This window comes from Hippocampus bargibanti, linkage group LG02, assembly GCF_051943395.1.
Source record: "Hippocampus bargibanti isolate YZ-2025 linkage group LG02, ASM5194339v1, whole genome shotgun sequence".
Classification (NCBI taxonomy): domain Eukaryota; kingdom Metazoa; phylum Chordata; class Actinopteri; order Syngnathiformes; family Syngnathidae; genus Hippocampus; species Hippocampus bargibanti.
Genome location: NC_142735.1, coordinates 4,772,564 through 4,794,767, shown reverse-complemented (window position 1 = coordinate 4,794,767; position 22,204 = coordinate 4,772,564). Strand labels below are relative to the sequence as shown.

The 22,204-nt window shown below is 40.2% G+C and overlaps 1 protein-coding gene across 1 annotated transcript in view; it reads right to left on the bottom strand.

The window, feature by feature from the left end:
• The window catches only part of atp8a1 (ATPase phospholipid transporting 8A1), a 131,232-nt gene that overhangs the window by 30,920 nt on the left and 78,108 nt on the right, over positions 1–22,204 (bottom strand). Inside the window, exons 25-28 of the mRNA XM_089021591.1 lie at positions 18,500–18,672; positions 13,649–13,832; positions 9,276–9,386; positions 746–820 (exon numbers count right to left, since the gene is read on the bottom strand). Coding sequence (XP_088877717.1) covers positions 746–820; positions 9,276–9,386; positions 13,649–13,832; positions 18,500–18,672 — 543 coding nt within the window. The remainder of the gene's footprint in view (positions 1–745; positions 821–9,275; positions 9,387–13,648; positions 13,833–18,499; positions 18,673–22,204) is intronic.

Here is a 22,204-nt window from a genome sequence, read left to right as displayed (position 1 = left end):
CAGGTTTCCTTACTTTGGATGCTTCACATCTGCTCGCATGTAAAACTCATCTCTCTCACAGGACAATATTCCAGCTTGGCTAAAAGTGCAATGATTTAGCAGTGCTGTAATGTGAGAGATGGTGTGTACAAAGGGGTGAAGAGGGCGAGGCTCGAGTGTGTGACTTCCAGTTGGTCCTATCGGCAGTACAAGTCTGCATGGACATTGGTCTGCGTGACACGCACCGCCGTGCTCCTTTCTTATTCTGGGGAAGACCTGCATTGAGGGCCCGATTCAGACCAATGCCTCCGACAGACTCTCGTGGAGGAATTTAGCCTGCACCAACCAGTGTGGCCAGGCATGTATTGAGAAATTAATGCAAAGGGCAGGGCTGCAACTATATCTACTCAAGGATTAGAAGCATACAGATAGACATTTTTTACTTCAGTAAAGTCATGACAGTTATGAAATATGACTTAATTAGGAGTGGCCTCACTATAAAGCCCTGCGGGGCTCCCCCTTTGCTTTTTAATATCATATGAGCATAGCTGCGCCGGGGAACGGAGCAAGCCAAACTGTTGTTCTTTCACATTCTGTGCATAGTTTAGGCCACGGGGGAAGGTCAGGCTTTGACAAACGTCCATTAATACACTAGAGGGTTTTCAGGATGTTCATGAAACAATCCTGCAATGAAGAGATGCTTCCAACCGCAACTTCCTCGGCAGTGTTAAGCTCTGTCGACTGCAAATCTTTTATCAACACTCACCACATTGTACAAGCCGATGCACCAGCGTTCAAACAGAATCTGACCCGAGAAGCCATTGACAAATGCAAACCAGATCTGCAAGAGGAAAAAAATGACAACAGATGAGTGAAAAGAGCACAAGTGGAGAAAGCAATACTCAACAACAATGCATACCAAACATAACATAATAACAAACATATCAAAAGAGTTCAATTTAATCCATTTGAGGGACATGGAAAACAATATTTAGACCACAGTCCTTTGCCTTTTCTCTTTCAATTAAACTATTTTGATCTTAATTATGAACATTTCAAAAATTATCCAACTCCAGCTCCAGGACTTTACAAAACACTATGAAATACAGCTCACACAGAAAGCAATTGAGATGAAAATAATATCTTCAAAGCTTTGACTTCATAAAATATTTATTCAAGGACAACCGACGTCTCTGGAGAAGTTCTGTCCATAATTTGTAAAATAACTTCAAATGACTTCTACTGAGCGTATTTTACAAAGATTCCACGACATATAGTAATAATTTCCGTTTAACACTTGCGCTGAATATTCAGGAATTCTTGTTTTTGAGTTGATGACGATGCCTGACGTGACGTCACTTCTGAAACACCCCTGACTGAGAACGTGACACAATGTATTTTGGGTAACGTGTTCGGTCTGAAAGCTTTGTGTTGATCCGTGTTGATGGCGAAATTAGAAAGAAAACACATAAATAACGCAATGGTGAATCGTGTGTTGCATCAAGATTACTATTTGATACTAGTTGACATAAATTCCAAGCAGACAAATCAGCCCGTTTCCAACAGAGCTTGGGCTACGTTGGAGTCCTGATGGCTCGAATTGATATGGGAGGACTTCTTTAATCGATTGCAAACATGTATGCTTTCCTCTTCAGAACTATTTGAATTATATTCATAACTGGATGAGTAACAAGAAAGCATCTTCTCTGAATCTGAAGCCATTGTTTTGATTCTCGAGCAAGGCAAGACGTCCTGGTGTGACGTAACGAACAAGGGGGCGGGACCTTCTGAAACTGAAACTTTCTGAGGTCATTTTGAAGTAGTTTTGGAACACTTTGAGTCATTTTTATTGGTGTTTTTCATTTGACTAAAAATATCAGTCTGCGTGTTTTGGGTGTTTTAGATTCTATAAAACGTTTTTCTGATGTCAGTTAGGAAACAAAAAAATGGTGTCAGTTGTCCTTTAAGAGTTTGTGCAAACACCAACATTCTGTCCTGATATTTCCCAATGGGTTTGCTGAAGGTTTGAATTGTACCATTTCTGAGCTATTCAACTGCGAACAAGCAGCATGATGTAACGAAAAAAAGGCTGAGCGTGACCATAAAGAGGTTAACACAATGGAACATTTTCAACAAGATGAAAACCGTATACTTTTCAGGCAGTGATGTTTCATGAGTAAAAGCATAAGCAATGACTTTCTAAAGAGTCTACGAAGAGTTGACAGGAAATCAGATGGCTGTCAATATACTGTATCTGAGGAAAGGTAGAGAGGGTCAACAGTAAGAGCCAGAGGCTCATCGAAGGATGCAAACTTTCTACTAAGGCCATCACATGATTACTTTGATACAGACTTTGTGCATAAAAAAAACCTGCTTCCCTTTTGAGAGAAGCCTTACATGACATGAAGGTGACATAGAAAGTTGTTGTAGCGACATAATAGAGACTAGGCATCCGAGTGGATGATCGGTGTGAAATAGTGATGTACGGAGTTTTACTGTTGTACAGACCTGGAAGTTGAACAACCGAGTCATTTTTTTTGCCTCAACTTCATGAATGAAGACATTCCACTTTCAATTTACAACTACATGACATGTTTATTCACTAATGTACTTCAGTACAAGAAAGATTTGTCCACTTATTCTCCTAGAGCAGGGGTGTCCAAAGTCGGTCCTTGAGAGCCGCCTGATTCAAATGATCAGCTCATCAGCCAGCTTTGAAGCAGCATCAAAATGGTCCTGATGATTTGAATCAGGGGCGTTGCTCCTGGGAGAGCTGGAAAACAGGCAGGACGGCGGCCCTCGAGGACCGACTTTGGACACCCCTGTCCGAGAGAGCTCTCCAATTATGATTGAAAATTGTCACTTACATGATTTCCAACTAAATTCCCCATATACAGTAAAGTCTCGTTATATCGATATTCAAGGGAGTCCGAAAAAATATCGATATAACCGGGACTATCGATATATCCGACCCTGTTTGCATGTAATTTTCTCCGTGCGTGCATAGAAATAGTATCGATATAACCGGGACTATCGATATATCCGATATCGATATAACGAGACTTTACTGTATTGTGTTGATTGAACACAGAGTTCTCAGATGATTAAAATATCAAGATTCGGTCTTGAGGATATCAGATATCAGCAAGCACTTTCTGGCTTCATTGGACTTCATTATGAAGGCATGAGCTGCCACAAATTGGGACTATTTGACGGTTCCACCTGCCCCCTTTCCAGCTCCCTCCTGATCCTGATCTGCCACCAGCTCCTCCCAGTAAATTGTGAAAGTGCATACATGAGACCCAACTGCCAATCTTAAGGCCATATAAAGACCAGGACCAGTTTAATATGCATGTCTGTGTGCGCGGGTATACGCCCCTTCACTACCACCCCCAGCCAGCCCAGACCCAAGCCTTCCTCCTTTAGGTGCACACTATCATGAGGTTGTGGCTTGAGAGGGTGAGGGGTTTTTCACAGTCATATGGGATGCACAATCAAAAGTTGTAGTATAATAATAGCAGAAAGTTTAGTTTTTGGCACATACATATAATAATGTCTGGTCAGCAGACCTGAGGTGTCGGGAAGGTGTGTCGGGGTGGATGAGCTTGGAGTGGTAAAGAGGAGTGAGGCCATTTAAAGATTTGAAGACAAATAATAAGATCTTGAAAAGAACTTTAACGTATAGGGAGCCAGTGAAGGGATGCCATAGTAGGGGTTATGTGCTCCCTCTTATGAGTACCAGTCAAGAGGCAAGCAGCAGCACTCTGGACCAGCTGGCGATGTTTCATGGAGGATTGGTTGACTCCAAAGTAAATCGCATTATAGTAATGGAGCCAAGATGTGACAATGGCATGAATTCCAGCAGACTTACTTGTATGAAACCCAAACAACAAAATCAGGCAACAACTGGCAATGCGCAATACGGGACAGGTTCACTGAAATTCAGACGCCATTTTGAGTGTTTATGTGTGCATGAAGCCTCCAAGAGCCAGGAGGCAAGTTGCCTCCAGTGGCACTAACTGATTCTTGTTAGCAAGCAGGTCAAACTGCTGAATTAATTACAGCTCTGCTCAATGTGAGGCAACAGCCAGTTTATTGTTGTGCAGGTTCAAAAAGGATTCCATTCACAGCAAGCAGGAACTGCTTCTTATGTGAGTGTTTTGGCCTTGTCCTCGGGGTCCCCAATACGTCCCCTCTGCGTGTCTCTCTTGAGGGACAGATGCATTGATTTGCTCATTAGGAGAAAGAACGGGCCAGGATCTCTCTTCCCCCTTTCTCTGGCGTCATTGAGGGCCACTCAGCGGTGGGTGTGGCTGGCCTCTCTCTCAGCGATTAGAAGACTCTTTGCATATTCAACAGCGGATGAAAAATAATTGATTGTAAAGCTCTGGAGGCTTTGCTGAGGAGCGTCTGGAAAGGGGTTGACATTTGTCCCTTACAATGCGGGCTCTGCTACTCTTGGGCTTACTACAACAGAATTGCTAATAGAATTCACGCACAAAGGCACCATTGAGGACAAGAAGAAGTAGCTGAAAAATATGCCACAAATATGTGGTGCGGCATGTGATCGGCTTCGTTTTGCAATGCGGAGCACGGTCTCGTGAATACACTTTCATGTAATGGCCTCATAAATGCCACTTGTCCATCAGGGCGCTCTGTGGCACCGTGGCCAAATGTCAATCAAACCTGAGTGGCTTGCAGGATTGGCTATTCAAATGATGTTGCTATGGTTCCCTTTCGGAGGGGGCGCTGGGCAACAATGGGACTGAATGCACCCCTCCAACCTTTTCGCTGCACTTCTTTCCTTAACTGTGTCGTTTGGGATGAAAGTGGGAATTCTGCTTGGAAAAAAAAATTACACTCCCTAAAATATGTGCATGTTTGCAACTAGGAAGAGTGCCACAAATTGAAGGAAACAGAAGTGATTGGAAACAGATTGGAAACATGAGGAAAAAGCAACAAATATATCGGATTTCACTCAAATAGACGCCAAATGAGGAACTACCCGTGTCGTCTGTTTAAAACAAATGTAATAATGTTTAACTTTAATTTATGAGCGGGTGTCGGCCTCACAGTCCAGATGTGTGGGGTTCGATTCCGGCGCTGGCTTTCTTGTATGGAAATTTCATGTTCTCCCCGTGCTTATGTGGGTTTTCTCTGGGTGAATTGCAAATGTCCCTATTGTGGGACTTTTAAAGGCTTTCTAATTCTGATTCCAAAAACATGTGTGACAGGTTAAGAAAACATCAAAAATTTCTCCAAGTTGTGAGTGTGAGTGTGAATGGTTGTTCGTTTCTGTCCCGATTGCCTGGTGACCAGTTCAGGGTGTCTACTGACTGATGACAGCTGGGAAAAGACCCAGAAAATGGACAAATTGATTAATTCATAAATCAGTACAAAAACAGCCTCCACCAAGTTCAAAAGAGTGGTTGTAAATAACAGTTTCTTTCTATGTAGGTTATTTTCGAAACTAAACAATTGCTAAAAAAAGACTATCAACATTGGAGGGACAATGCTCGTGGGCCTCAATCTGTAGTACATATGCATCCAAAAGCTAGCAACCAATCATTTGACGACAGTGAGGTTAAAATTTTAGCGAAAGAAAATAGGTGGTTTGAAAGGGGAGTAAAAGAAGCTATTTTTATAAAACAGCAAAACCCTTCACTAAATCGCTATGGTGGTTTGAGATTTAATTTGGATCGTGCTTACAACAGACTTCTGAGATTGTTACCACATTGGCTTAGTCATGCTGATGAGGTGATACCAGAGTGAGGTGATACCAGGGCGAATGGGGCAATCAGAGCCAGGCACACACACACACACACACACACACACACACACACACACACACACACACACACACACACACACACACACACACACACACACACACACACACACACACACACACATATATATATATATATATATATATAGCTGACAAAGCTTTTCAGATGAGGAGCGAAATGTGCGACACCTTCAAAGAAGTACTTTTTTTGTAACAATCTCCTCTAACATCTGAACTTACCTTGTGGAGATCATAAAGGTTTTTTATTTGCACAATAGGATAGAATAGGATACATGAGTGGAGATTAATTTTGTGCATGTTCACCCCCTACAAAAATAATAACATTGCTTCTTTGAGTGTCTGTAGTACACATGTCAACTGGGAGCAATGGGAAGCACATGCCAGGGCAAAGCTCCACCCGTTAGTGTGACAAACTGGCGCAACGTGTTAGATTTCAGGCTCTGTCAATGTCTCCTATTGTTAGCTTAAAACCCCTGAAGAAGCAACACGTGGCGAGAGGAGTAGGTAGCGAGCAACAAAAGCAGCGCAAATACAACAAAGTAGACCCCGCAGACACGAAGGACCCACAACGCGGTTTTGAAAGGCTAGGAGCTGCAGTCTGACTAAGAAGAATACACAACGTTGAGAGGAATTTCTGACCACGATTCATTCGATTGTGGGCTGAGGTCTCTCAGAGTGTTGTGGTTCATTTATAACAGGAGGCCAACTGTAAAAGAAGAAAACCATACACGCAGAAGTGGGGGTTCACCAGTGCATGTTTGAAACACATCGCAAATATAATAATAATAATAATAATAATAATACATTTCATTGATAAGCGCGTTTCAAAACTCAAGGACACTTTACACTCATGGGATAGTTTTTTTCTGCGGGTGAGCAGCGGCAGCCACACGCGCCAGCGTTCACTCAACCCGGAAGTAACATAGAGTTTAAAAAAAAAATAAAACTAAAAAAATTATAATAAATAATATGACAACACAATACACAGAGAGTCATTCATTCTTCAATAAAACGTGTTATTGATGGTAAGTGTTGAAACAGGGTGCGGCTTGTAAGACCGTCGGAACCGGACCACCAAGCAATGCAGAACCCAAAGGTTTCTTTTAGGGCTGAACAGATTACAATAAAATGATCTATTTTTTCCTCAATATCGTGATTAAGATTCAATAGGTGATTACTTTTTCAAGGTCCTCTCACCCTTTTCACAAGAAAGCAACAATATTCATCTTGATTAAAATATCATTTGTTATGGTCTCATGGCGTATGCCTACACTAAAACAAAGGCAAATCAACCATGAATTCACAAGAATGACAATTTACACTGTATTTCAATGCATTTGTGACAACAACTTTTTAAAATTCTCATGTGGTGTGAATCCGGAGTCCAATGACAACAATAATGCAAATAAATATGTTGCTTTTCATGAGTAGTGAAACAATAATATGTAAACAAGAACACTTTGAAGCAACAAAACATATCTAGACAAAAAACATAACGCCTTGAGAAGGAACAAAACATTGATTCGAGAGAGAGACAGAGACTGAGACAGAGAGAGAGAGAGAGAGAGAGAGAAAGAGAGAGAGAGACAAAGAGAGATAGAGAAAGAGAGAGAGACAAAGAGAGCGAGAAAGAGAGAGAGAGACACAGAGACAACGAGACAGGGAGAGGACACAGAGAGACAGAGACGGAGAGGGTGAGAGAGAGAGACATGATAAACTATATGATAAACTTTGCAATTCAAAAATTATATTCTACTGTGAAACGTCAATTTGAAATATTGTTTAGCCCTATTTTCTGTTCTAATGTGTGAGAGAGAGACAGAGAGAAAGCGAGAGAGAGGGAGAGAGAGAGAGGAAGAAAGAGAACGAGAGACAGAGAGAGACAGAGAGAGTACAGAGAGACAGAGACCTCTGCGATTGTTAAAGATGTATTGTTTAGCCCTATTTTCTGTTTGAATGAGAATGTGTGTTAAAACTGGGAATCTTTTATAAAAAAAAATACCCCCAAATAAAATGATGCTTGTTTCCTCATAGCATGGTCTTCGGAAGACATTTTGCTACTTGACAAGTGGCGCAGATCAAAACAACATAACGCCGTTGCTGATAGGATGTACTTCACCTATCTTGATTCTCGCTCGTAGCTTTGAACTTGCAATCAGTGCGAGTTCTGCTGTGTGTCACAAGCCAGCCGGGGAATTCTCATTCATCTTCTGTGATATGTGAGGAAGGTGAGCTGAATGGCAAACCTTCACGGTGGTCCACCAAAGAAAAAAAAAAAAAAGCCCAAAAACAACTTTATAATTTCTCTTTGATTTACTGTTAATCTTCCATGTATTTTTCCTGTCATGGCATTGCGGAGATCAAAATGGTTGTTCACGGAGGAAGACTTCAATGATTCAGATGAGCGATATCAGAAGATTGTTGTTTTCCACTCAACATTCACTTTCCATGCAGCTGTGTTGAAACTGGCTGCATGCGATGCGCGTCACCAGCAGTGTATACACGCAAAGTTTCCACAGGTTTCGTGTTGAAAAACAACGCTCGGGAAAATGTCCATTTAGACCAGGGGTCGGGAACCTATGGTTCGTGAGCCATATGTGGCTCTTTTGATGATTGCATCCGACTCGCAGATAAAACGAAATATGTATTCTCTCTTTTTCGCTGTTCATTTCCTGTTCAGGCTGCAGTTGGCTGAATGCGCAATTTTGATTGCATGATACTGACCTAAATTGGCTGAATGCGCAATTTTGATTGGACGATACTGACGTAGGTGCCATTCAGTCGAAACAGGTAAACGCTCCCTTTTAAAGGACAACCGACGTCTCCGGACAAGATGTGTCTATAATTTGTAAAATGGCTCTACATGACTTCTACTGGGCGTATTTTAATAAGATTCCACCGCATATAGCTATATTTTACGCTTAAAGACTCGCGCTGAACATTCAGGAAGTCTTGTTTTTGAGTTGGTGACGAGTCCGTACGTGACGTCAGAAAAGGACCGCCTCCTCACCGTAAAAAAGACGCATTGTAGCGTCTTTCCATTTTTCTTTCAGAAAATGCCCAATTCGCAGCTCCTTTTTTTGCAGATTTTGGACACTTTAAGTCATTTTTATTGGTGTTTTGCATTTGACTAAAATATACTGCATGTTTTGGGTATTTTAGATGCTATAAAACGTTTTTCTGGTGTCAGTTAAAAAAACAAAAAAGTGATGTCGGTTGTCCTTTAAATAAGCCAGCAGAATAAAAAAGATGACGAGTATTGTACACTTCAGGTTGAATGGCAGGGCCTCATCAAATTATTACATGGAATGTTTTTTTCCCCCCATTTTCCCTTATTTTTCAACAAACATGGTTTTGAAATCCAACCAAAGGTGTTTTCATTTGATCTCGGCGAGGTCTGCACAGTGTTTGGCAACGTTCTAGTTCAAGCACATACAGTAGCACTTTCCATTGCTTTAAGCATGTTATTATAAGCTACAGTACTTACCTCTATGATGTAAAGGACGATGTTTTTGTAGAAGCAGTACAGGATGCATTTGGCGACACGGTTGTAATTCCAAGCTCCATGGACCAGTAGTAGATTTTTCAAGTATTTGAACTGCATAGGAAGGGGGAGATGGAGGGAAAGTGAAGCTGTTTGCTTTGAGTATACAGTAGATACATGTGCCTGATGCTTCTTAACTCATTCCCAGCTATTCACGATTTTTTGGGGGAATTGGAAAGCATTATGCAGGGCGCCATTCCCAAATTTGTTTGGGTTTTGGTTTTTCCTGGTTGGGGGGGTTGCTGATAAAGCGCTGGTCAGACCTCTAGCAATGTTTTCCCTTTCACAAAGGGGCCACATTTGCCTTTTGTCCATGTTAGCGCTTTGTTCCAGCTTCTGCTGTTGTTAAAGCACTATATAAATCAATATGTATGTATTGTGTTGTAGTTTGTACAGCCGCCCCCATTTCAAGCTCAGATAACTCAAGACCCATATAATTTAGGAATTAACTATTTTTTCTGATAAAAGATGAGAGTCTAAGGTTTCTTATGGTAAATTGAATGTTTATGTAGTCCTAAAACTCATCCTGTAGGTCCTGCAGTTTGAGTGAACATAACAAAAACCCTGGCAATGGAGTGGACACATTTTTGCACATTGTCTGGCAGTGAATATAAATACAGTAAAGTCTCGTTATAACGATATCGGATATATCGATAGTCCCGGTTATATCGATACTATTTCTATGCACGCACGGAGAAAATTATATGCAAACAGGGTCGGATATATCGATAGTCCCGGTTATATCGATATTTTTTTGGACTCCCTTGAATATCGATATAACGAGACTTTACTGTACATTAAGTTCAAGTAAATAAGTAAATTTTAACTGGAGATGTGAGCAGCTGTCAGTAAGGTCCCTTACAGCCCTGGAGACGTTGGGATACATGCATATTGGAAAATACCCCTTTAAAATACAGTAAAGTCTCGTTATATCGATATCGGATATATCGATAGTCCCGGTTATATCGATACTATTTCTATGCACGCACAGAGAAAATTACATGCAAACAGGGTCGGATATATCGATAGTCCCGGTTATATCGATATTTTTTCGGACTCCCTTGAATATCGATATAACGAGACTTTACTGTATACACTTTTTTGGCCAGGTCTGATGTGATTGCCAAGTTTAATCGATTTTTGCAAAGGTTCAGACCCTAAAAAAAAGCATTATTTTTCTTCCCAAACAGTGCATCGCAATCGCAAAATCATCCAACAAAATAAAACCAATTTGACCGCTATCCCCAACTATGTTACTCTACAGGCAAGATGCTGTGAAATCCACAAAAGGAGTGTCCAAATGAAAGAAATCAACATCAATAATTCGTCATGTCATAAAAAGGAGATGGGAAAATAATAGCTGCTCACCAAAAAAAGAATAAGAAAATGCCATGCGGGTATTCGAAAGTTCAATGTAGCCGTTACATGACTTTGGAATGATCCAGCAATGAGCACGCCTGTGGTGAGTGTAAAATTACAGTGTAATTTCTGGCTGATAAGTGTGATTACACTGGAAATGGCTCAACGGCCAGCCTGAAACAAATTACACGTGTCCTTTCGCTGTCCGAAAAAGGCAATAAAACTAAAGAATTACCGCTGCCATTGTAATGGTGACCCTGAATCCCCAACTTTAGGTTTTGCACAATCCGGGACAACACTTGACTAAGTGTGCGATTTTTCCATTCAATGCATTGCAGATGAAAAAGCATGTGGGAAAGTTTATATTTCCCATGTTGGCCGTGCTGGCAAAAGGCCAATCTATCTCATCCAAATCATCGCACGGGAACCTCCATAAAAATCTTTGCCTTTGAGAAAAAGACATGTCTGTGTGCAAATTGAATAATCCCACAATTCTCCATGGAGCCAGTGATGCGTATGATTGGTCACACTATAATCGCAGGGTCGATTGGTTGTTGACATTGGTGTTGCCATGGAAGTGGATTATCATATCGTTGTTGCTAATAATTATGTTAAACATCAAATGTCTGTCTAAATATGACTGTAGAAAAATGTAACTTTTAGTTTTCACATATCCACATCATTCGACTACTGTCAAATATGGAGGGGATCAGCCACAGGTGTGTTTACACAAGCACCAGCTGCCAATGATAGCTATGTATTATTTATTGATAATTGATTGATTATTGTTGTATTAAGTTCATCCTGTCTACTTCTACTTGATATCTAATTTAAAACAGATTCTTTTCTGACAGACAGTGTATTGTAGGTGTTCAAATACCTGACATGTACGCCCCACGGTGACACTCTGACGAAGGCGGAAGTATACCCCGAAACATGGCAACTTTTCAGAGTTGTGTACCTGGGTGTCCGCTAACTTTTTGCCATGAGTTTCAGACACTGATATAATATATAAATATTTATATGTTTGCTGGCGAGGTTTCTTGGATAAGAAGCGAAACGTCCGACACCTTCAAAGAAGTACAGATGACGGCTGAAGAAACATTTTCATCGATGGACCACTCCTGTACGACTGAGAGCTTACACAGACATAAATATTTATATGTTTTCCAAATATAAGTCACATCACATTATAAGGTGCTACAGTAGAGGCTGGAGTTACGTTGCATTTCTTCTACAGGAGGAAATGGAGTCGGTGGCTGCTGACAGTAGTTGTGAGACCTTTTGTGGTCAATATTACTTCACATATAAGGCACACCTCCGTATAAGGCAAGTACAGGGTCATCTTTTGAAGAAAATGAAGTGCGCCTTATACACGGGAAAATACGGTATTTATTTTACGGAACCATTCGTTATGAATTCAAAAAAGTAATTTTGCACTGGGATATTATATGAAGTACCAAAGATGACAGGAATTTACAACAATATAAAAAAATACATAAATACAAAGTTGAATTACACTGCAGTTTTGGGGGATTGAGAGGAATACAGAACTTTATTTTCTGCTTTTTGTTTAACACAACTGTTTGTATTGGTTTGGTAATGTCATTAAATTGCAAAATTACACCTTGGTACAATTTAATCTTCAATTTACCCAAGAGGCCTGTTTTTGTAACGCGGGAAAGTGAAGTCAGAAAAACAGCGATTGGCTGTAAACGTCACACAGAAAGGCCACAGCTGAGATTTAAACCCCAAACCTCAGAATTGTGACACGAACATGCTAACCGCTTGCTGGCCTGACACAGTTTCATCTAAAGCACAGTTGACTTTTGACTTGTACTGATACAAAATTGAAATAATCATCTATGACAGCTTACCCAAACGGTGATTTACTTAGATTTTGAACAGCTTCCCAGGTTTGGATTTCACTTTTCCAGTCAGTCAATTATAGCTAACATACAGCAATGCCAATGGAGAAATGATGGAAAATAACTGTAGAAGTGTAATTAAATTTGCAATGTGGATTATAATAGGACACCTGTCTTTGACACACATAAACCTTGAACACGTAATGCGGAGTGAAGTGGGGAACACTCTCATGCCTCTTGAATAGTAATTGCACGCTCAAGGACAGAGCATGCAGTGTGTTGCAAAAAAAAGTATCACTTTTCCTATGCTCTATGCCGGCAATAGAAAAATGTTGCATTGAATGGTGTTCTGTGTGTAAATACAAGAGTATTTTCGTTGCCCTCGGGTATCACATGTCTACAGACAACCTGCCTTTGGAAAGTACAGTATGTGTTTACATTGTGAATTTTGCCGCAGTCTGTTTGTGATCTAGTTGTGCGGGAAGTTGGGTGATGTTTGGCTACGTGTTTTACAGGTGTTACCAATTCAGTGTATACGTTGATGCCCGAGTAGACAAAAGAGCTTTTACTGCGCACAAAAAAATATTTCAAACACAAACAACAATATTGTTGCAATATAAGAGAACATTGACAAGAATATCCTTCACCTCATTCACTGCCAGATGTGCAAAAATGTGTCCACTCCAGTGCCAGGGTTTTTGTCATTTTCACTCAAATTCCAGGACGTTATCTGAGCTTGAAATTGTGGCGCCTGTACAAAATACTATACATACATATTGATTTATATAGCGCTTTAGCAACAGCTGAAGCTGGAACAAAGCGCTAACATGGACAAAAGGCAAATGTTACCCTCGCGTAAAAGGGAAAACAGCCAGATTCTTTTCATCAGAAAAAAATGAGCTAATTCCTTATAAGGGTCTGGAGTTATTTGCGCTTGAAATGGGGGCGTATTAATTAACTCAACTATATGTTGAATGATAATTGAACATTTGAGGGGCAAAAAATCACAATTTGAGATGGTACTTTGATGACAAAGTACCTTATTCATGCCAAAAGATTACAGTTAGGCGCCCCAAATTTTCCACTCACCTGAGCAATGGAGTAGTCTGAAGAGTTAGCAGCTTGCAAGCCTTCGTTGCCCGAAATTCCGACACCAACATGAGCGGTCTGAATCATCCCGACGTCATTGGCACCATCACCGATAGCCAATGTGATCACCTTCACTTGTTTCTTTACCATCTCCACTACCTCTGACTTCTGCAGAGGAGACACTCTGGGGGGAGGGAGGGGGAAGACTGTTATTAATTTTGATTTATGCATTATTTAATGTCACAAAATCAGGCATCGCAATTATTCTCACAGACCCAAAAGCCACAAAATTAATTGCATGGGAATATGGTGTTTTGCAGTCACAATCCTGGATTAAGTTAGTTAAGCACACGCATTAAAGTTTCCTCCCGTCTTGGCGCAAATGAACCTTGGGAAATCTGGTTCTACATTTTAGAAGTAAAACACGCAAAAATAGAAAAAAAAATATGAAAATATATATGAAAAATGAGTCATGTGGCAATCATTTTACAGTCAGTCCAGAAAGTATTCAGAAAGCTTCACTCTTTCCGCATTTTCCCATGTTACAGCCCTATTGAAAAAAGGAATACATTCATTTTTTTGCCTTTGAATTTTACACAAAATACCCCATGATGACAACATGAAAGGAGATGTGTTAATATTTTGGTAAAATTATTAAAAATAACAAAATTAAACAAAAAAATCATGAAAACCCTTTGATGATGAAGCTACAGTATTTTTAATAAATTTACAAATATCTTAACAAAACTTTTTTCATGTTGTCAACAAGGGGTATTTTGTGTAGTATTCTGAGGGAAAAATGAATTTATTCCTTTGTTCAATAGGTATGTAACATGAGAAAGTGGGAAAAGTGATGTGTTCTGAATACTTTCCAGACTGACTGTATCTCTAATGGTCAAAATTTCACATCATGCTAATCTTAGAAAGCCATTGATTTGGAGCAACGGGAGACTTGGATTTATTTTAAAAGTATATCCCATAATATGAAGGGAAAACTATTTTCACCAATAGAGTAATGAACCCCAGTTGATTTCTTCCTGCTGTTTGTCCTTGGATGACTACGTTAAGCAATCTGATTTTATTTTTCGGCACATGGCATTAAACTAAACTTTCGTTTATATTTGCTAAAAAGCCATTGCTTTAGTTACTAAAGCAATGCTGTTCTTCAAATATAGTGATACCTCAGCTTACGATTACGAACGCATGAGGTAACGAACTTTTCGCCTCACAAACATTACATTCGCGAGCATATAGTCTTGGCTGGTGGACTAGTTTTCGGCAGATGAACACCAAACCACACGGTCGAACAACGCCACGGTGGCTGGCGGACTAATTTTCATCACCCCCTTTGAGTGCTAACGTACTTTTTTTATCGAGTGGAGTACTTTTGCTATTATGGGACCGAAAAAGACCCCACCACAGGCTAGTGTTAAGCCGAAAGGGACTCACAAGAAAATTACGGTCAAGCAGAAGAAGGAGATCATCGAAAAACATGAAAGAGGTGTGCATTTGTGTGATTTAGCGTCCCATTAACGGTGCGCTAAATCGACCATTGCTACGTGTGACTAAGGGGGTTTCTGTGTTGTCTAAGCAACGGTCTCAGGCAATAGAAGAGGTTGAAAAACTTCTGTTGATTTGGATTAACGAAAAGCAGCTAGCAGGGGACAGTGTGAGTGAGGGTGTTATCGCCGAGAAAGCACAGCAACTTCATCAACGACCATCACTAAGGTAAATAAAACGACTTTATTATAAAGTCGTTTATTTATTCAATTACAATACAGTAGCACATTTATTACTCATAAAATAAGGTATATTTTGTGTAGTTTTAAGGCTTATTTAGTAGAAAATTATGTTTTCCGGTGACCAGATTATTCTCATTTTTAATGGCTTCTTATGGGAAATAAATGTTCGGCAGACGAACCTTTCGCCTTGCGCACACTTTCTCGGAACCAATTAAGTTTGTGAACTGAGGTATCACTGTATTGTATGTTTACCTCAAGCGTTTATTGTCTTGAGAGAATAATGACATCTTATTACAGCAAGAATGTTGTCATAGAATTACAGGATTGTCCCATGAGTGAAAGGCCGACAAGATTTTCTGTCTCCAATTTGTCCCCAAATGCTTGTGAAGTTTCAGAAGTAGTTATGTTTCAAATGTCAGCATACTGTCGAACACTTTGGTGGGCTCAAAATTTGGCTGAGATGACCTCCTCCGTATGCTCTCCCCGAGCCTATTGTTAAACATACAGCTGTACAATCTCCATTCGTTTCCTCGTGGATGATTTTTTACTGTGCTCCGAGGAGCTGTGAACAGCGTTCATGTTTTTTTGCATTCATCTCCTCTCCAAGCATTTTTTCCATTTCCCCATGTCTGTACTTTGTGTGCTCTTTTGAATACAGGCGCTCCCCACCTTACGAACGAGATACGTTCCGAGCGGTCGTTCGTAAGTTGAATTTGATCGTAAGTTGCTTCAGTGCTATATTTTGTAAGGAATGTATGTTTAAGTCAAATGCTGAACGGGGAAGTATAAAACATAGAGGCTCTAACAGTCGTAAAATAAATTCACACCCACTGTAGTACGACAACATATATCCTTGGGTCTTCAGTAAGCCATGACTGAAGCTGCTGGCACGTAATTACTGAATTACGTGCCATTACTTTTTGTTATGAATCGTCATTCGCCTCCTCCTCGGAACGTCAACTGGGAAGAGGGCTTTCCTCCCCGCCCACATACTCTACGCAGCCAATCGTAAGCAAGCTCGGCGGATCGAGGTCTGAACTCGTTGGCAACACTTCAGCATAGCTGAATGGTCAGCCTTAGTGTCCGTCGCGTTAACATCCAGCCCTTGAAACCTCTAATGTGTCTGTGTGGGTGAAGCACAGAATGCAGCCAATTGCAAGCGAGCTCGGCCGGAAAACGGCGCACAATACAAAATCTAACTTACAACATTTCTGTCCAAACATTTTTCCGACATACTGTACCTGCAAAAATGTTCGTATGTACCGTAACGTCGTCACTCAAAATGTTCGTAAGTTGGGGAGCATCTGTAATGTTGCCAAAATGTCATATCTTGGACATTCAGAGGTTTATATTCATGTATCATTCAGTTTTCACAGTCTTTCGACCATTAATATCAAGTAATTAAATTGAGTTTTTTCAAAGTTTCAAATCTCTCATTATGCAAGATGTATGACACTTCAGCAAATAAAAAGATTAGCTCTTGTTATGGGTTGTTGTTGTTTTTTTCAAAATCAAAACATATTCCAGTAAAATAGACTCTCTCTCTGTCTCTCATGGTTAGATATCACTACAGCATTGGATACTACTTTATTCTGCGTCGCAAGGGCTCATTTCAGCAAACATCAATGAATTAGTGTTGTGCCTTTTCTTAGTTTGTGGCTTTTTTTGCAACACTCATTTCACAATAAGAATCAGTGTGAAAACAAGAGTGATGAAATAAGGGATTTATAACTGTTTGGGGGGTGTTCTGCGACATACAAGGATTGTGAAGTGTTCATATTTGGCAGCATGATTTGAAATAAAAACGCATTCAACATTTCAGCTCTCAATACGCTGTCATTTATCGTGACCTGCAGCGACCTTTGCTAAGACACCTGCGTGTATGATGTCCACAGTTGGACCTGGAACACATTATTTTAATTGATTATTTCCCATGGGAGGAATGGGAAAAAATGAGGTCAACCACCATCCACAAATGTTTCAACTGGACTATTTCGCCATCACTACCAAGACACCATCATTACGATTGGCCCACTATTAGCCATTGTTAGTGACACACAAAATGTGTTTTTATTCTACCACTACATATTCACAGATTATTTTGAGATTTTTGAGATTTAGAGATCTTGCATATGACCAATTGGAGGTGGTGTGGTGGAAAATCCGTCAAATACATTCTCAAGAGATTATTATGACAAAGGGGAAGGGTGATAGACATTACTTGAAATGTTTGATTAAGCTCTGAAAACATGGTTCTAACCTCAGGTGTTAGACAATTATAATCCAACCTTGGTCCGCAAGCACCCCTTGTCCTGCCTGTTTTCCAGCTGTCCCATGACTGTTGTAAACCATGTTTGTACATGGTACTTGACAGCTAAAGTACTTCCTGTTATTGATAAGATTTGACTAGGTCAATTCTGTCCCTCAATAATTTGGCACATTGACATTCTCAGTTGTCTTGCGACTAGAAAAAAAACAGGTGGTTCAAACAAAATTTCCCATGAAGGACTGTTATGACTGAAACCGATTAAAAAAGTCAATGACAACGGTTTATTCAACGATTGTTTAACTCATTCACTGCCATTCAACAATTTATTCGGGAATTGAAAATATGACGTAGAGCGCCATTCCCAAATTTGTTTGGGTGCCGATAAAACGCTGGCCATGGCCTCTAGCAATATTTTTTCTTTTCCACAAGGGGACAGCATTTTGCCCCAATGTTGCCTCAAAATGGCACTTAAAATTCATGGATCGATTGCAAACATGTATGCTTTCCTATTCAGAACTATTTGAATCATATTCATAACTGGATGTGTAACAAGAAAGCATATTCTCCGAATCTGAAGCCATTGTTTGGATTCTCCAGCAATGCAAGACGTCTTGGCGTGACGTCACGAACTGGGGGCGGGACTTTCTGAAAATGCCCAATTCGCAGCTCAATTTTTTGCAGATTTTGGACACTTTAAGTCATTTTTATTGGTGTTTTGCATTTAAATAAAAATATCATACTGTGTGTTTTGGGTATTTTAGATGCTATAAAACGTTTTTCTGATGTCAGTTCGAAAACAAAAAAGTGACGTCGGTTGCCCTTTCAGGAGAAACATTTCACCTGCAGCAGATGACGGCCTTGCACGACAAGGCAAGGTCCAGGAAGTACTGTCGCACTCCGAAAGTGAGCGCATATTTGAGGGTCTTCCCATCAATGATGAGAGAAAAGTCATTTTCTTTGAAGAGGGCATCTCCCAGCATGCCGCAATGGTGACTGAGGGTCTCCCTTGTTCTCTGCCAGATAGGAAAACATTGGGTGGATTTAAAATTACAGCAGTGAAACGTCCACAGTCTGTATTATTTCTAGCTTGACGGATTCTCAATCATTCTCTTTTAATTGTTTGTTTAATGGGTTTCACCCAGTATATCACGTTGGTATGAAATGTGCCTGTCTCATTTGCAGACAGATGTTAATAACAGCACAAAAGGGGAATAGCAATTGTTAACAGATGCCAAAGTACTATAATGTTATTATAAGACTGTCATTCCTAATCCTGGCTACATTATAACTCCTACAGATAAAAGGGTGTTCAGGTTGATCATGTAAATTGCCGCGTGTGGGTGGAGAAAAGAAACACATGTACAAACACAATGTATAACATTTGGTGATTAATAAAATGATCAGATCTAACGGACGATTTTGAATGATTATAATATTTTTTGAGTTTTAACCACATTTCGCAGTTTACCAAAAACACAATTTTGGGGGAAGAGGGTAAAATATGTTTTCTTTACATTGCAATCCAAAAGGATGAAAAGCACAGAGAATTGGATGACGGATGAGTGAATATGGTCAGAGTCCAACGGCACTAACCTATGTTGTAATTTACGGTACTGCAAATATTTAGTGAAACAACACAAAAGACCTCCACAGTAATATTTATTATTAAGGTATAATTCTTTACAATGCCACTAGGAGGTATTTGAAGACTTGTTAATTAATGAGCGGTTATTTTTTTTTTTTTTTACAATCAGGAATTCATTGGCAAGCTGACTTCACACACAGTACAAAGAGTGATGATGATGAGCGCTGGTGAACGTGGGACTAACTAAAGGATTTACTGTCCTGACTGGAAGAAAACATATGGACTGGAGAGTAGGGCTCCTGAGATCATCTCCGTCTTCCACCATCTTCCTCCCAGATGGAGAAACACTTTGGAACTTTTGCGTAAAGGTTGAACCTCTAAGCTCGAATAAAATCCGTTCAGGATTTTAAAGCAACTTTGGCCAATGGAAACAATGCAACTAGAATGTGCTCCAGGGTGTCACCATAATAAAACCATCAGTAACTGTAAAGTGGAATGATTTAAGTCATGTGAAAAGTCTTCATTGTCATATAATGTTCATTTACAGACGTGATAAAACTATGCATGAGTATGTGACTTCATTTGCTTGAATTCTAAAGGTGAATTTTTGGCGATGAACACCTTTAAACAATGAACTGAACTCATTTATTTGGCCAAAAAGCAGTGGCGGGCCGTAGATTTCATCGCTAGGCCTTCAGTAGTGCTATATCTGAATCAATCCAGACTGAAAAAAAGTGTGGTGTGATTTATTACAAGTCCACTAGATGGTACCATTAGCCAGGAAATAACTGACCAACCTTTCTTAATGATGTCCATTTTTGAAAAGTCCAGCTTGAAAATGGCTTTAAGAGTAAATCTCATATCAAATCAATTTCTTCTCCTTCAGCCATTGTGGATGACAAAACTGCTATTAAATAAACATGATATATTCGCTTATGCAGTTCGCTACTGATAGTGTGCTAGCTCTGGCCAGTATGCTCTTGTCACTCGAAGCTTGTGATCAGAGCAAACTATGATTGGCTAGTGACTAACCAATCATAATTTGCGAAAACTGACATTGCCAGCGCCTTCGAGCAGGCCCTGTGTTGCCAACTCGAACTCTGATTGGTTAAGGCAACAGTTTCATCGACATTGACGTTTATGCTCCAAGGCCAGCAGAACTGATTGTGAAGGCATCCACGTAGATTTCTGACCCTGGTAACAAATTATGGCTGAAAACACACATCTGGAAGCAGCGCAACAGGGGAAAAGTAATGAAAGGAAACTGGAGGAAACTTTGGAATTATTTAATACGAATTCATGGAAAAAACATCATAAACATCGGTCCGTGATTCAGATATTTTTAGGCCATAAGAGAAAGCTTTGCAGGCCTTGACGGTGTGCCACTGCCAAAAGTTGATATATTCCAATGAGCGTCCTAATTATTTTCACAAGTATGGCACAAAAAAATCATTGGTTAGGAAGAGTAGAAAAATAAAATTGTTTTCGCTTGAATGGTCATGATAGATACAGGATGGGCCTATAAGAGGCGGGCGGGGTCTGTGCAGCGTGTGCGTGTGCATTTCCAGCGGTGAATAGCGGCCTCATAGTGTCAGTTTTACTCTTCTCTCAGTGTTAATTAATGGCCAAAAAGTACATTGGCAACTCTCACGCTCCTTTCCCAACCTTTAGGGCAAAATACTTCTACGTACAGTTATACGTTGACTTATGAGTTTACAAGCAACCACAGCGCAGCAGGGGAACACTATATTGTATGTTCTCATGCAAAGATGACGGACATTAACAGGAACCTGGTGGGTTCTTATGAGGGGTCAAGCTCGTGACAAGATCCAATATGTCAAAATCGGCCATGCAGGACCATTTGGGAGAGCACAGCAATGGCTTGGTATAACAACGCTCTGAAACCTCAGCTGAAACGAAATATTTGGGCAACAGGGCTTTGCGTTTCGGCAGATACACAGGCAGAGATGATGGATTAGGAGAAAAGAGCGAAAGAGGACACAAACAGAGCGCAGCTGCGCACATGTGAACCGTCTGTGCAAAACAGCCCAAAATCAGACATGTCATTTGTCATACAGGATCTGCACAGGGAACAGAACTTTGTCTACATTGTCAGTGCATTTAAAGTTGTACCTCCATTTTGGGGAAAATCCAGTCCTCACAATATGACGATGAGCACTCAAGCAAAGCAAGCGAGTTTTCCCAGCCCCATTAAATTACAATGTGGAGTTCCGACGCTAATTCTGCATTTCTCCTTCTAAAGACCTTTTGTCAGGACTATAATGAGCCATTTAGCCGATGTGAATCGCAAGTGTTTGGTTTTAGGAAAGGCCATTGGGTGCCTCCCGTAAAGACTGCGCTCTATTGTTGATACAAGCCACTCGTGATGTGGAATTTGGATGTTTGCAGAGATGTAAAGTTATCAGCTGCCCTAAAACGGGGGACTCACTCGACAATGGGGTTAATCCTGTTCCAATAGGACATGTAGTCAGGCCACTACAGTCAATGTTGATTTTCAACATTGGACCACTGTCATTTTCCCAAAGACGATATTTTTGCAAAATGGTGGGCAAAAATTCTGCCCTGTAATGAGTAATAACATGATTTCTCTTCCTCTTTTTTTAAAGAGCTGAATCCTTAAAAGTTTAAACCTAAAACATGGACTTGTGAAAGCAATAAGGGAGATTTTTCCCCAAGATAATTGTATCTGAATTAATGAATAAAATATGATTGAGAACAATTATTACACATTATGATTTGTTGCATTTTTATTCATTTTTTGTGACCAGTTTTAAGTTCAGAATATCCAGCATTTTTAACTCATTCACTGCAATTCCCGAATTTAATTGAAACGCATGACATGAAGCGCCATTCCCGACTTTGTTCTGGTTTTTCTTGCTTGGGGGAACTGGGCAATAAAGCGCTGGTCAGACCTCCGGTAATGTTTTTCCCTCCCACGA